The sequence below is a fragment of the Lolium perenne genome, chromosome 2 (genome assembly GCF_019359855.2).
Source record: "Lolium perenne isolate Kyuss_39 chromosome 2, Kyuss_2.0, whole genome shotgun sequence".
NCBI classification, from domain to species: Eukaryota; Viridiplantae; Streptophyta; class Magnoliopsida; order Poales; family Poaceae; genus Lolium; species Lolium perenne.
Genome location: NC_067245.2, coordinates 319,965,229 through 319,981,573, shown reverse-complemented (window position 1 = coordinate 319,981,573; position 16,345 = coordinate 319,965,229). Strand labels below are relative to the sequence as shown.

Sequence of the window (16,345 nt, the reverse complement as noted above, 5' to 3'; positions counted from 1 at the left end):
GTCAGGGGCCACACGAGGGGCCCAGACGACAGGCCGGCGCGGCCAGGGCTTGGGCCGCGCCGCCCTGGTGTCTGGCCACCTCGTGGCCCCACTTCGTCTTCTCTTCGAACTTCTGGAAGCTTCGTGGAAAAATAGGACCCTGGGCATTGATTTCGTCCAATTCCGAGAATATTTCCTTACTAGGATTTCTGAAACCAAAAACAGCAGAAAACAACAACTGGCTCTTCGGCATCTCGCTAATAGGTTAGTGCCGGAAAATGCATAAATATGACATATAATGTGTATAAAACATGTGAGTATCATCATAAAAGTAGCATGGAACATAAGAAATTATAGATACGTTTGAGACGTATCACTCGCCAGGTACGGCAACACCGGCGAGGGCTCCCTGTCCGGCCAGTCAAGCCGCGCACCGCGGCTCCCCGTCGCGGAGAGCAGCGATAATGACGACCTTGTGCCCGCGCGCTCGCCCACTGATGTCTACGGGAGCTTCTATTCTTGTAGATAGTGTTGGGCCTCCAAGAGCAGAGGTTTGTAGAACAGCAGCAAGTTTCCCTTAAGTGGATCACCCAAGGTTTATCAAACTCAGGGAGGAAGAGGTCAAAGATATCCCTCTCATGCAACCCTGCAACCACAAAGCAAGAAGTCTCTTGTGTCCCCAACACACCTAATAGGTGCACTAGTTCGGCGAAGAGATAGTGAAATACAGGTGGTATGAATATATATGAGCAGTAGTAACAGTGCCAGAAAAGTGCTTTGCCCAGGACTGGCGTGTGGTTGATGGTGGTAATATGGCAGGCAGTACAAATGCAGTAGAACAGTAAACAAGCAGCGATAGCAGTATTGGAAACAAAGCCTAGGGATCATACTTTCACTAGTGGACACTCTCAACATTGATCACATAACATAATAAATAGATAGATGCTAGACTCTACACCCTCTTGTTGGATGATGAACACCACTAACAGTGTAGGATTACACGAACCATCAATGCCGGAGTTAAGAAGCTCCACAGTATTCAATGTTCATATTTAAATAACCTTAGAGTGCACGACAGATCAACATAACCAAACCAAGTACTAACATAGCATGCACACTGTCACCTTCACGCTACGAAAGGAGGCATAGATCACATCAATACCATCATAGCGATAGTTAACTTCATAATCTACAAGAGATCACAATCATAGCCTACGCCAAGTACTACACGATGCACACACTGTCACCATTACACCGTGCAGGAGGAATAAACTACTTTAATAACATCACTAGAGTAGCACACAGATAAATTGTGATACTAAACACATTGCAATCATAAAGAGATATAAATAAGCACTTCACTATGCCAATCATAACAGTGAATAAGTATTCTGTGAAATATAGCCTAAGAGACCCACACGGTGCACACACTGTCACCTTTACACACTTGGGACAAGGAGTCTCCGGAGATCACATAAGTAAAATCCACTTGACTAGCATAACGACATCTAGATTACAAGCATCATCATATGAATCTCAATCATGTAAGGCAGCTCATGAGATTATTGTATTGAAGTACATAGGAAGAGAGATTAACCACATAGCTACCGGTACAGCCCTTAGCCTCGATGGAGAACTACTCCCTCCTCATGGGAGACAGCAGCGTTGATGAAGATGGCGGTGGTGATGATGGAGAAGCCTTCCGGGGGCACTTCCCCGTCCCGGCAACGTGCCGGAACAGAGACTCCTGTCCCCCAGATCTTGGCTTCGCGATGGCGGCGGCTCTGGAACTTTTCTCGTACCGTGCCTTTTTCGTCTCGAGGTTTTAGGTCGAGGAGGCTTAAATAGGCGAAGAGGCGGAGTCGGAGGGCTGACGGGGCGACGACACACTAGGGGGCGCCCCCCCTGGGCCGCGCCGCCCTATCATCTGGTGGCCCTGTGGCCCTCCTCTGCTGGCTCTCGGGTGTTCTGGAAGCTTCGTGGAAAAATAGGATGCTGGGCATTGATTTCGTCCGATTCCGAGAATATTTCCTTACTAGGATTTCTGAAACCAAAAACAGCAGAAAACAGCAACTGGCCCTTCGGCATCTCGTCAATAGGTTAGTTCCGGAAAATGCATAAATATGACATAAAGTATGCATAAAACATGTAGATATCATCAATAATGTAGCATGGAACATCAGAAATTATCGATACGTCGGAGACGTATCAGCATCCCCAAGCTTAGTTCCTGCTCGTCCCGAGCAGGTAAACGATAACAAAGATAATTTATGGAGTGACATGCCATCATAACCTTGATCATACTATTGTAAGCATATGTAATGAATGCAGTGATCAAAACAATGGTAATGACATGAGTAAACAAATGAATCATGTAGCAAAGACTTTTCATGAATAGTACTTTCAAGACAAGCATCAATAAGTCTTGCATAAGAGTTAACTCATAAAGCAATAAATCAAAGTAAAGGTATTGAAGCAACATAAAGGAAGATGAAGTTTCAGCGGTTGCTTTCAACTTGTAACATGTATATCTCATGGATAGTTGTCAATGCAAAGTAATATAACAAGTGCAATATGCAAGTATGTAGGAATCAATGCACAGTTCACACAAGTGTTTGCTTCTTGAGGTGGAGAGAGGTAGGTAAACTGACTCAACATAAAGATAAAAGAATGGCCCTTCGCAGAGGGAAGCATTGATTGCTATATTTGTGCTAGAGCTTTGATTTTAAAAACAAGAAACAATTTTGTCAACGGTAGTAATAAAGCATATGTATCATGTAAATTATATCTTACAAGTTGCAAGCCTCATGCATAGTATACTAATAGTGCCCGCACCTTGTCCTAATTAGCTTGGATTACCGGGATTATCATCGCAATACACATGTCTTAACCAAGTGTCACAAAGGGGTACCTCTATGCCGCCTGTACAAAGGTCTAAGGAGAAAGCTCGCATTGGATTTCTCGCTTTTGATTATTCTCAACTTAGACATCCATACCGGGACAACATAGACAACAGATAATGGACTCCTCTTTAATGCATAAGCATGTAGCAACAATTAGTGTTCTCATATGAGATTGAGGATATATGTCCAAAACTGAAACTTCCACCATGATTCATGGCTTTAGTTAGCGGCCCAATGTTCTTCTCTAACAATATGCATGCTCTAACCATTAAATGAGTGGTAAATCGCCCTTACTTCAGACAAGACGGACATGCATAGCAACTCACATGATATTCAACAAAGAGTAGTTGATGGCATCCCCAGGAACATGGTTATCGCTCAACAAGCAACTTAATAAGAGATAAAGTGCATAAGTACATATTCAATACCACAATAGTTTTTAAGCTATTTGTCCCATGAGCTATATATTGTAAAGATGAAGAATAGAAATTTTAAAGGTAGCACTCAAGCAATTTACTTTGGAATGGCGGAGAAATACCATGTAGTAGGTAGGTATGGTGGACACAAATGGCATAGTGGTTGGCTCAAGGATTTTGGATGCATGAGAAGTATTCCCTCTCGATACAAGGTTTAGGCTAGCAAGGTTATTTGAAACAAACACAAGGATGAAGCGGTGCAGCAAAACTCACATAAAAGACATATTGTAAACATTATAAGACTCTACACCGTCTTCCTTGTTGTTCAAACTCAATACTAGAAATTATCTAGACCTTAGAGAGACCAATTATGCAAACCAAATTTTAGCATGCTCTATGTATTTCTTCATTAATAGGTGCAAAGTATATGATGCAAGAGCTTAAACATGAGCACAACAATTGCCAAGTATCACATTATCTAAGACATTTTAGCAATTACTACATGTATCATTTTCCAATTCCAACCATATAACAATTAACGAAGCAGTTTCAACCTTCGCCATGAACACTAAAAGCTAAGAACACATGTGTTCATACGAACCAGCGGAGCGTGTCTCTCTCCCACACAAGCATTTATTCAAACAAAAACAAAAACAAACAGACGCTCCAAGTAAAGTACATAAGATGTGATGGAATGAAAATATAGTTTCAAGAGAAGGAACCTGATAATTTGTCGATGAAGAAGGGGATGCCTTGGGCATCCCCAAGCTTAGATGCTTGAGTATTCTTGAAATATGCAGGGATGAACCACCGGGGCATCCCCAAGCTTAGAGCTTTCACTCTTCTTGATCATATTGTATCATCCTCCTCTCTTGACCCTTGAAAACTTCCTCCACACCAAACTCAAATCAAACTCATTAGAGGGTTAGTGCATAATCAAAAACTTACATGTTCAGAGGTGACACAATAATTCTTAACACTTCTGGACATTTCTCAAAGCTACTGGAAGTCAATGGAACAAAGAAATCCATCCAACATAGCAAAAGAAGCAATGCGAAATAAAAGGCAGAATCTGTCAAAACAGAATAGTCCGTAAAGACGAATTTTATTGAGGCATCAGACTTGCTCAAATGAAAATGCTCAAATTGAATGAAAGTTGCGTACATATCTGAGGATCACTCACGTAAATTGGCATAATTTTCTGAGTTACCTACAGAGAATTAGGCCCAGATTCGTGACAGCAAAGAAATCTGTTTCTGCGCAGTAATCCAAATCTAGTATGAACCTTACTATCAAAGACTTTACTTGGCACAACAATGCAACAAAACTAAGATAAGGAGAGGTTGCTACAGTAGTAACAACTTCCAAGACACAAATATAAAACAAAGTTACTGTAGCAAAATAAACACATGGGTTATCTCCCAAGAAGTTCTTTCTTTATAGCCATTAAGATGGGCTCAGCAGTTTTAATGATGCACTCGCAAGAAATAGTAGTTGAAGCAAAAGAGAGCATCAAGAGGCAAATTCAAAACACATTTAAGTCTAACATGCTTCCTATGCATAGGAATCTTGTAAATAAACAAGTTCATGAAAAGCAAAGTGACAAGCATAGGAAGATAAAACAAGTGTAGCTTCAAAAATTTCAGCACATAGAGAGGTGTTTTAGTAACATGAAAATTTCTACAACCATATTTTCCTCTCTCATAATAATGTCCAGTAGCATCATGAGCAAACTCAACAATATAACTATCACATAAAGCATTCTTATCATGAGTCTCATGCATAAAATTATTGCTACTCCCAACATAAGCATAATCAATTTTATTAGTTGTAGTGGGAGCGAATTCAACAAAATAGCTATCATTATTATTCTCATCATCAAATATAGGAGGCATATTGTAATCATAATCAAATTTATCCTCCATAACAGGCGGAACCAAAAGACCAATATCATTATAATCATCATAAATAGGAGGCAAAGTATCATCAAAGAAAATTTCCTCCTCAATTCCCGGGGGACTAAAAAGATCATGCTCATCAAAACCAGCTTCCCCAAGCTTAGAATTTTCCATATCATTAGCAACAACGATGTTCAAAGTATTCATACTAATATGTTTCATGGGTTTTTTAATTTTCCGATCAAACCATCCATGTCTTAAATCAGGGAATAGAATAAGAAGCTCATTGTTGTCCATTATGCCTTACTAGTGTAAACAAGAAACAAAAAGATGCAATTGCAGGATCTAAAGGAAATAGCTTCGAGCACAAACACAATGGCGCCAGAAAAGCATCACAACTGAACCGGAGTATGAGTGCCTTTTACCTTACCTCCCCGGCAACGGCGCCAGAAAAGTGCTTGATGTCTACGGGAGCTTCTATTCTTGTAGACAGTGTTGGGCCTCCAAGAGCAGAGGTTTGTAGAACAACAGCAAGTTTCCCTTAAGTGGATCACCCAAGGTTTATCGAACTCAGGGAGGAAGAGGTCAAAGATATCCCTCTCATGCAACTCTGCAACCACAAAGCAAGAAGTCTCTTGTGTCCCCAACACACCTAATAGGTGCACTAGTTCGGCGAAGAGATAGTGAAATACAGGTGGTATAAATATATATGAGCAGTAGTAACAGTGCCAGAAAAGTGCTTTGCCCAGGACTGGCGTGTGGTTGATGGTGGTAATATGGCAGGCAGTACAAATGCAGTAGAACAGTAAACAAGCAGCGATAGCAGTATTGGAAACAAAGCCTAGGGATCATACTTTCACTAGTGGACACTCTCAACATTGATCACATAACATAATAAATAGATAGATGCTAGACTCTACACCCTCTTGTTGGATGATGAACACCACTAACTGTGTAGGATTACACGAACCCTCAATGCCGGAGTTAACAAGCTCCACAATATTCGATGTTCATATTTAAATAACCTTAGAGTGCACGACAGATCAACATAACCAAACCAAGTACTAACATAGCATGCACACTGTCACCTTCACGCTACGAAAGGAGGCATAGATCACATCAATACCATCATAGCGATAGTTAACTTCATAATCTACAAGAGATCACAATCATAGCCTACGCCAAGTACTACATGATGCACACACTGTCACCATTACACCGTGCAGGAGGAATAAACTACTTTAATAACATCACTAGAGTAGCACACAGATAAATTGTGATACTAAACACATTGCAATCATAAAGAGATATAAATAAGCACTTCACTATGCCATTCATAACATTGAATAAGTATTCTGTGAAATATAGCCTAAGAGACCCACACGGTGCACACACTGTCACCTTTACACACGTGGGACAAGGAGTCTCCGGAGATCACATAAGTAAAATCCACTTGACTAGCATAATGACATCTAGATTACAAGCATCATCATATGAATCTCAATCATGTAAGGCAGCTCATGAGATTATTGTATTGAAGTACATAGGAAGAGAGATTAACCACATAGCTACCGGTACAGCCCTTAGCCTCGATGGAGAACTACTCCCTCCTCATGGGAGACAGCAGCGTTGATGAAGATGGCGGTGGTGATGATGGAGAAGCCTTCCGGGGGGCACTTCCCCGTCCCTGCGGCGTGCCGGAACAGAGACTCATGTCCCCCAGATCTTGGCTTCGCGATGGCGGCGGCTCTGGAACTTTTCTCGTACCGTGGCTTTTTTGTCTCGAGGTTTTAGGTCGAGGAGGCTTAAATAGGCGAAGAGGCGGAGTCGGAGGGCTGACGGGGCGACGACACACTAGGGGGGGCGCCCCCCCGGGCCTCGCCGCCCTATCATCTGGTGGCCCTGTGGCCCTCCTCTGCTGGCTCTCGGGTGTTCTGGAAGCTTCGTGGAAAAATAGGATGCTGGGCATTGATTTCGTCCGATTCCGAGAATATTTCCTTACTAGGATTTCTGAAACCAAAAACAGCAGAAAACAGCAACTGGCCCTTCGGCATCTTGTCAATAGGTTAGTTCCGGAAAATGCATAAATATGACATAAAGTATGCATAAAACATGTAGATATCATCAATAATGTAGCATGGAACATAAGAAATTATCGATACGTCGGAGACGTATCACCCACCATCTCTGTCGGGGACTACGTCCACGGCAACGACGAGGAGGAGGCCGTCCTCGCGCAGACCAAGGCCGTCAGCGCGGCAGAGGCTCGCGCGCGCTTCCGCCGGGAGGAGGCGGACACCGTTCGCCAGGTCCGTGAATACGAGGCGGCCCGCCGGGAGGCCCGTTTCCGCCGCGTCAAGCTCGAAATAGTCGAGCTTGACGCCGACGACCCGTGAAGATCATCCACCACCGGCATCGATGCGCACGTAAGTCACTATATTAGCTGCATTTTGCTTTAGCTAGGTAGCGCTCGCCGGTCTACTAGTAATGTAGATTTAATTTGTCGTACAATGTAAGTTGTGATGCTCGATCGGAGTATCAATTTCATATCGAACTATGATTATCGCCTAATTTACCCACGTCATTTTAAATTCCACTTTTCGGTTTCACTTTTACGGTTTCTAATCTACACCAGTGCTAAAATCGAACTAACTTACGATTTTCAAAAATTTGTAATTTTTCAGACTGCTAAAATCCAAACACACCTTCGCCGGAAAATCGTTATCGTTTCGCCCCGGAAACCTCCCCCTCCCAGCTTCGCCGTCTTGCTGGGCTCGCGGCGGCGGCGCTGCTCCGCCGTATACATCCAAGCTCCAGCCGCGCGGGAGGCGGAGAATACAACCCCCGCGCTCGTCCTAATGGCGTGGGGCGTGCCCACGCGGCTGCCGTCGTCACGGGTGCAGGCCCTGTACGAGCTCTGCAAGCGCACCTTCCCCTCCCCTTCCTCCGCCGCCCCGCCCTCCCCTCCTCCGGCCAGCGCCGTCCGCGCCATATCCTCCATCATGGGTACCCTCCACTCCACTCCCCCTCTCCATCTTCCTATCCACGGCCGCTCTATCCACCTGCGCAATCTCTTCCTAATGTGGATGCGCACTGCGTGTGTGTGCAGATACGATCAGTCCCGCGGATGTCGGGCTCAGGGACGACAACCTCGAGGACGGCGGCGGGCACGGGTTCTTCGAATCCAGCTTCATGAAGGGCTCGGCGAGGGCGGCGAGATGGGCGCAGCCCATCACGTACCTGCACATCTACGAGTGCGACGCCTTCTCTGTAAGTTCACACTGGGTATCTTGCTATCGCAGCCACCACTTCTGGACAAGAAAATCATCGCTTTGAGATTGATGGCCTAGTTGACTGCTTGATTCCTCATGGTCTATACAGTGTTGGAATTTTGGCCCAAAATAGCCCAGTCCAATTTTTCCATTCCAATAATTTCTGAAAATCCTAGAGGCCCATGTAGCCCATTCATGCATGGCAAGAGGCGGGACAAATGTTTAGTCCCACATTGTTAGTTGAGAGAGAGCTGGAGTGGTTTATAAGGAGAGATGTTCTAGCACTTCTGAGAAGAAAATCATCGCTTTGAGATTGATGGCCTAGTTGACTGCTTAATTCCTCATGGTCCATACATTCTACTAGTAACCACAATTCCGATTTCCAATAAGTATAGTGTTGATTATGAACTTATTGGCTCATTGCTGCTGCTGCTCTGTGTACCATGTTGCTCAAGCATACCAAGCTTATTCTACTGCACTCTTGGCTAGACCATTATATGCGCAATTCTATATCTTTTCTCCCTCTCACTTTCTAATAGTCAAATTATATACCCCATTCTATGTATCTACTAGGCCACTAGGGTAGGTGGATGTTCTTATGTGGTTTGTAATTTACATTTATTTGTGGAGATTTTGCTGCTTGCCTACCATAAACTTGTGTAATACTGGCCAGTGCCACTTGGACTCCCTGCTTCAGCTTAGACAAGTTATCTTGACTCTCCGCCAAAAAAAATGCTATCTTCACAAACTTATAAGTTTATAGTTTATATTTTCTACATGATTAATTTTCCTTGATTACAACTTCCTTATCAATACTACAGGGTGGCTGCTAGTTTTGACATAGAGTTTGTTTAACATATGTTTTGGTGTTCTCTATACGTTTTGCAGATTGGAATATTCTGCTTACCTACTTCAGCAGTCATTCCTCTTCATGATCATCCAGAAATGACTGTGCTGAGCAAAATACTGTATGGTTCCATGCACGTGAAATCATATGATTGGATAGAGCCTACTGTTTTAGCAAGTAACCAACCAGGTTATTTTCCTGCTATATTTGAAATTTCTTTTTTTCTTTTGCTTAATTGTTCATTGTCAATCATAAAAATACTGCAATTCGAGTTTTTGATGGTTGCAATTCAGAGTTTTGATGGTCACAATTCAGAGTTCTATGTTATGTGTTCACTTTCCAAGTAGCAAACTAATGAACAGTGGTGGTTGTGTTACATTACCAATGTCCAATACTCCTGCATTTAGTCACCTGACTTTTGTTAGTTACTTAATTACCACTTACCATTGCTGAAATCATTTGAGAGTGGTTCTTCCCATGTATTCATGATACTTCAAGGTCTGAATCTTCAAAAGGGTTTCTTATAGCCTGAAATAATTTTATTTCTATTTTGATTGTATGCAGTAAGACTAGCCAAGTTATATACGGATGATGTTCTTACTGCTCCATGTCCAACTACCGTTTTGTATCCCCAAAGTGGCGGGAACCTACACTCATTCACTTCAGTTGCCTCTTGTGCTGTTCTTGATGTACTTGCGCCGCCATACGCTGAAAATGCTGGGAGAGTTTGCACCTACTTCCATGATTATCCGTTTTCTAGCTTCTGTAAGTGAAACTCCTGCCTGTCATTATAGCACATGTTTTTTCTCATTAAAAGTTTGTAGCTAATTCAGTAACTAAATTCACGTTTTGGTAGTAGCTACACATCATCCATGTTAGATATATGTTTTGTAAAGCATGTATATTTGTTACAGTGCGTTTTAGTTTGTTGGTACTTGGTCCTAAAAATGATAATTGCCTCGTAAAATCTCGTTTATGTAAAGGCGGGATACTTGATTCAGGGAAACAATCCAGCTATGATTTTGTTGTATTCTTGCCCATGAAAGTACCAGTGGTAGGACTTGGTTTTGTAGGAGGGCAGGCGTGTTTATAATGTATGGAACTGAGGTTTACATGACTGTCGCAACCAATCAGTTGATTTCACTGCAAATCAGAGACTGGATGCAGCAAACAACAGTATGATTTGATAGCCCATCTGCACCAACTCACTGATTGAACTAGGATGTGTATATTTGGAACATTGAATAACCCTGGAGACCTAGACACTGAAACATGGCCCTTGCCCTGTTCTTTAGAATCTTTAGCAAATTCAATAACCTACCATTTTCAGTAGAGGCACTCAGTAGTATGCACATGGCATTTTGGAGGCATATAGACCTGCAGGACCATATGTTACCCTTTGGTTTGAGCAAGCATGCCAAATTTGGGGCAAGCAGGTCTGCTATCATGACATACCTGCCACACTGTGGAAGACATGCTGATCCTGTTGCATCGGGATGGTGTGGTGACAAGTAGAGATGGCTGCCGATAGTAGCAGACTGAGTTATGTCAAGTATAATTTCCAAAAACACGCTATTTATGTAATAACTCATAAGTCTGACAATATAGGTACTTCAACCAACATTCTCTTAAGTTCTGTTAGTTTGTTCCCATTTTGAGAAAAGTTTCACTTGCAATATTCGAACATCCTAGAACTGTTGGTGTTTTTTCACCGTGTCTGTCAATTTTCGTCTGCTCTAAACATGTTTGATTTTCTCATGATCACGTGATGCTCCAACTGCAGCAGCCGAACACACAAAGATGGTTGATCGCCCAGATGATTATGCCTGGATTGAGGCCATAAACTCACCCGTGAACATCTACATGCGCCCTGGCATGTATACTGGCCCAACCGTACAGGTATCGCCTAACTTTTACATCCTTCACCGCTGCTGTCTGCTTTAGCAGTTAAGATGGTTGAGTACAGTCCTGATATGCTTGTGCTTTCCAGGATCGTCTATCATGAGTTCACACCCAGTGAACCGTGGAGCATCAAGCAGTGTGCAGTTCTTCCAGTGTAGTGTTGTATATGTACTGTTTTTGTGTTACCTTTTTTATTTAGTTTTTGCTTGGAAAATCTGGTTGGATATGGTGAATATATGATCAAAAAATTCCCTGGTTCATCTAGTGGAGACATTGATATTCTGTGGCCGGAGCTTGTTTGGTATTCTATTTTTGCACAAATAGTGTGACCGTAAAAGCTTGGTAAGTAGATTCTGTACTTCATGGTGTACACTGTATTTTGAGTTGACTGCAAGCCGTGAACTCTGGTACATGCGTAGCAAAACATATGCTGCCATTCCACTCACTGTAGAATGGCCCAAACATTTACAGGCAGATTTTCGAGAGAGAAAATGCCTAGGGCAGTGGTAAATTGAAACACCTTGTTCAGCTCAGTACATGATGTACAATTGTACATCTGCCGAAAAAACGTAATAGGTGAGCAAGTAAAATGGTTGAACATATTGTTCTGCTTCGTCGTCAAATTGGGAACAAAAACACCAAAAGCAGAAAGGGCAAAACTGAAAAATCACTAACGGAAACAAAACTTTGGCACCAGCATCGCCATCACCAGCAGCAAGTCAGGCCGAAGCGCCAGGTGATGATCTGCCGAGTAGAAAACCGATCAACGAGATCAAAGCACCACTTACCGGCGTGAGGTAGCCATGGAACACGTACCAAGACCAAAATAGTGTAGCCGACCAACAAGACCAAAGCACCACCTGGCCGAGGAACACATAATACTAACGAACGATGTTGCCTCAGACCTAACGAAAGAGAAACCTATTGTGCACCAAAGCGTCGACCTGGGATATTCATTTCATCCGATCAGCTGTTGGCCGGTTTGTCCGTCGCTTGTCAGCGTTGTCACGCGGCTCAGGCAAACCAGATCATCAGTGCTGTGTATTCTAGTATCCTCGACCCCTTGCCAATCGCAGGAGAATGGCGGAGCGGCTTGCTACCGTGCCGGAGGAGACCACCAACGGCTTCACGGCTGCCTCGCCGCCTGTCGAGCAGCCCCTACCGCCACAGGATCCGGATGGTTGCTGTGTCCGGAGAACAGATAAGATCAACTCTCTTCTCCAACTCCCAGTCAAGCCGTAACGGATCCAGTTTTTTTGATAAATGATGCTTTATTACATTGATAAGCAATTACATCTAGCCTCTGCATAATCAGGATGCACACAGCCGTTTAAGTGTCTCAAGTCAAAAGATGGAAAAAAAAACTAGGCGAAATACATATCGAAGCGATGAATCATATAACGCCTAAGGTGACGGTGGGGTTTCAATCCGTAGACTATGCTGTCACCCATGTAGGGAAAAAGTATCCCTCGCCGTAGCCTTCAACCGCATACATACCTCTGTAAATAGGTCTCGGTTCTCCACTCGCTGAAGAGGTAACACAAACGGAAGATACTTGTACATCTGTAAATGACTTGCAACAAAGAACATTTTTTATCATTAAAAATCTTGTCATTTCTACTTAGCCAAAGTGCCCAGATAACTTCTAGCGCCCCACCCTAAGATAGGAAAGGTGGAGCCACTTGATTATAGTTCTCACCTCCACTAGTTCCCCTAGGAGATGCAATGGGAGATTTGATAGTGTTTAAGTTATCACCATCCACGGGTTTGGTAGAGGAGGGTAATGCCGAACCATCTCCCTCTTCTAACCCACCCGTGACCTTTACCTCTACGGTGGGAGCCATGGGAGGGGCCGGAGTCAAAAGCTTGGAAATCATTTTTCTCATGCTTTCCATTTGAGCTTCCATGGAGGACCTCAACGAATTGAAATCATCCATGGAGACCATCTTAGCGGCCCCTTCCGCAGGCTCTTCGTCCGGCATACTCTTAGGCGGTTAAGCCCGAAATAAGAGCCGAGGCTCTGATACCAATTGAAAGGATCGTATGCCGCACCTAGAGGGGGGTGAATAGGTGCTAACCAATCTTTAGTTCTTTTTCAATTTAGGCTTGACACAAAGGTAAATTCTCTAGATATGCAACTAAGTGAATTTACCTATATGACAAGGTTACCAACTAAGCAAGATATAGCTACGCAATATATATGAGATAGAATAGGATAGAGGTAACCGAGTGTGGAGCACGCGATGACACGAAGATGATTCCCGTAGTTTCCTTCCTTTGCAAGAAGGTACGTCTACGTTTGGAGGAGTGTGGTTGCTACGAAAGCCAAACCAACAGCCATGAAGGCTTCACTCAGATCTCCTGTAAGCAACGCCACGAAGGCCTAGCCCACTTCCACTAAGGGATTTTCTCGAGGCGGAAACCGGGCCTTTACAAGGTTCTTGGGGCACATATCCACAACCAAATTGGAGGCTCCCAAATCTGTAACAACACAACAATCAATAACAATACATCAACACAAAACAACTAGGGATCCAAAGAGGAACATTAGCAAGAGGGCCCTCAAACAAATGAGGGGGAAATGTAAATCGCTTCGGTGAGGATGTAGATCGGTGTCTTCTCCTTCGAATCTCCAAAGATCGAGAGCTTTGGTTGGGGGAGGAAGGAGATCTTGCAAATATTGTGTGCTTGAGGTGGCTCTAATGGTGGTGAGGCTTGACAGATTTTTGTGCAATGATTGAGCAAGGAGCAAGGTAGAAGAAGGGGGGTATAAATACCCCCCACAAAAAATCCAGCCGTTGAAGACTTCGAGGGCCGGATAATCCGGCCTAAGTTGGGGCCGGATAATCCGCCCCCCACCAAAAATCCGGCCCTAGGAAAATCCGACCAAATGTACGGCCAAATGTCCGGCCCATGTCCAGAGCCTTACTGAGCCGCATCGCCTTAGGTCCTTAGCCAAATATCCGCCCCGGATTATCCGGCCTTGGGGAAAATCCGGCCAAATGTCCGACCAATTATCCGACCCCTGTACTGAGCCACATTGCCTCGAGTCCTTAGCCAGAAATTGGGGGTTGGATATTTTGCAAATATCCGGCCCGGATTATCCGGCTGGTGATCCTGTTACAGCTTCCTTTTGACTCGTTTTTCCACATCCGTCACACATATACATGTATCTATATAATCCCTGAACCACTTCATCACACATTAGTGTATCACATACATTGTCATCAAACACACAAAACATATTATGAGAGATGTTCTTTCACATGTATCAATGTTTCGGTTAATACAATTATAGCATGCTATGCAAACATTTATCATAAACACAAAGATATATAATAACCATTTTATTATTGCCTCTTGGGCATATCTCCAACAGTCTCCCACTTGCACTAGAGTCAATAATCTAGTTTACATTTATAAAGATATAACACATTGGCCTTCTGGTGCTTATCATGTTTTGCTCACGGGAGAGGTTTCAGTCAACGGATCTGACACGCTCAAAAATGTATGTATTTTGCAATTCATTTGCGTCTTCATGCATCACTCATTTTCCAAATGAGTCGGCATTAAATATGTTTGGTCTTCTGGTGGAACCTTAATTCCGCGGTCTGAAATATGTCACTAATATTGTCACACACAATATAGCTTCAAAGTTCTGACACTATCGGAACTACACCAAGTTCTCAAAGAACTTCTCGACTTAACATCCTCAATCATTGTCAAAACAATGACATACTCTGCCTTCTTCTGTAGAATCCATCACAATATTTAGAACACATCTAAATCTAGCATAGACATCTTCTAGCTCATTGTGCTACCTTTTAAACAACACTTAGCTTAGTTGAGATTGAAATTATTTTATATGTGACCAAACTAATATCGGTGCAACGCTTTACAGCGATTTGTTTGTCATTACCCATACAAAACTATATATATATATCCTTGGTTCTTCTAATGCACCCAGAGATATTCTTACTGTTGTCCAATGATCATTACATGAATCATTATGGTATATGCTCTTAACATTTTAGAGCACAGGACATCTGATTTTGTACATATTATTCGTGATCTAAAATCACTTATGTGTTTTTACTCATCGAGTGTCAAATACACTCAAGTCTTGTTAAACCTTCACATGAAAAGAACACCTTCTTAATATTTTTATATTGAACTACTTCAATATTCATTCTATGTACTTTAAACTTATTATATGTTTCAATCTATCTTCATAGATCTTGACACTAAATATGTTTCAGTTCATATCCTTTCATTGAAGTTAATTCTCAATGAAACCCTTTTAATCAAGTATATAATTACATCATTTATAATCAACTATATGTCATCTACATAAAGTATTATAAACATGTCTCAGCACTCCCACTTAATTTCTTGCAAATGCAAGATTCTTCATCGTTTCTGATGAAATCAAAAACTCTTTGACTATTTCATCCGGTGAAGATTCCAACTCTGCGATACTCACTTCATCCAATTGAAGTTCGTATACCTATGTAGTATTCCACGGACCAGCAAAACTCTTGTTGTATCTTGTATACAGTTTTAATACACACTTCTGTTAAGTAATGTATTTTGCCATCCAACTAGCATATTGATACGCGTACATCACGCGTCCGTTGGGAACCCCAAGAGGAAGGTGTGATGCGTACAGCGGCAATTTTTCCCTCAGTATGAAACCAAGGTTTATCGAACCAGTAGGAGCCAAGAAGCACGTTGAAGGTTGATGGCGTCGATATGTTGTTCTGCGGAACACCAGGGATTCATGCGCCTACGTGGAACCTGCACAACACAACCAAAGTACTTTGCCCCAACGAAACAGTGAGGTTGTCAATCTCACTGGCTTGCTGTAACAAAGGATTAGATGTATAGTGTGGATGATGATTGTTTGCAGAGAACAGTAGAACAATTGCAGTAGATTGTATTTCAGATGTAAAGAATAGGACCGGGGTCCACAGTTCACTAGAGGTGTCTCTCCCATAAGATAAATAGCATGTTGGGTGAACAAATTACAGTTGGGCAATTGACAAATAGAGAGGGCATGACCATGCACATACATGATATGATGAGTATTGTGAGATTTAATTGGGCATTACGACAAAGTACATAGACC

At 42.7% G+C, this 16,345-nt stretch overlaps 1 protein-coding gene across 2 annotated transcripts; it reads left to right on the top strand.

The window, feature by feature from the left end:
- The first annotated feature begins 7,912 nt into the window (after window positions 1-7,912).
- On the top strand, window positions 7,913-11,499 carry LOC127336664 (plant cysteine oxidase 3). 2 transcript variants are annotated; one of them, XM_051363502.1, is made up of 6 exons: window positions 7,913-8,202; window positions 8,306-8,466; window positions 9,357-9,504; window positions 9,880-10,080; window positions 11,102-11,214; window positions 11,306-11,499. In XM_051363502.1, exons 1-6 carry the CDS (start codon window positions 8,055-8,057, stop codon window positions 11,318-11,320), a joined length of 786 nt encoding a protein of 261 aa, XP_051219462.1. In that variant the 5' UTR covers window positions 7,913-8,054; the 3' UTR covers window positions 11,321-11,499. The 2 variants fall into 2 exon arrangements, with proteins under 2 accessions (XP_051219462.1, XP_051219459.1); XM_051363499.1 differs by having other exon boundaries at window positions 11,099-11,214.
- The last annotated feature ends 4,846 nt before the right edge of the window (window positions 11,500-16,345 follow it).

Coding starts and splice junctions, on each gene's coding strand:
- LOC127336664 (XM_051363499.1), top strand. CDS start 8,055: ATGGCGTGGGGCGTGCCCACGCGGCTGCCGTCGTCACGGGTGCAGGCC. Junction 8,467..9,356: donor ACGAGTGCGACGCCTTCTCT/GTAAGTTCACAC, acceptor TACGTTTTGCAG/ATTGGAATATTCTGCTTACC. Junction 10,081..11,098: donor TTATCCGTTTTCTAGCTTCT/GTAAGTGAAACT, acceptor CTCCAACTGCAG/CAGCCGAACACACAAAGATG.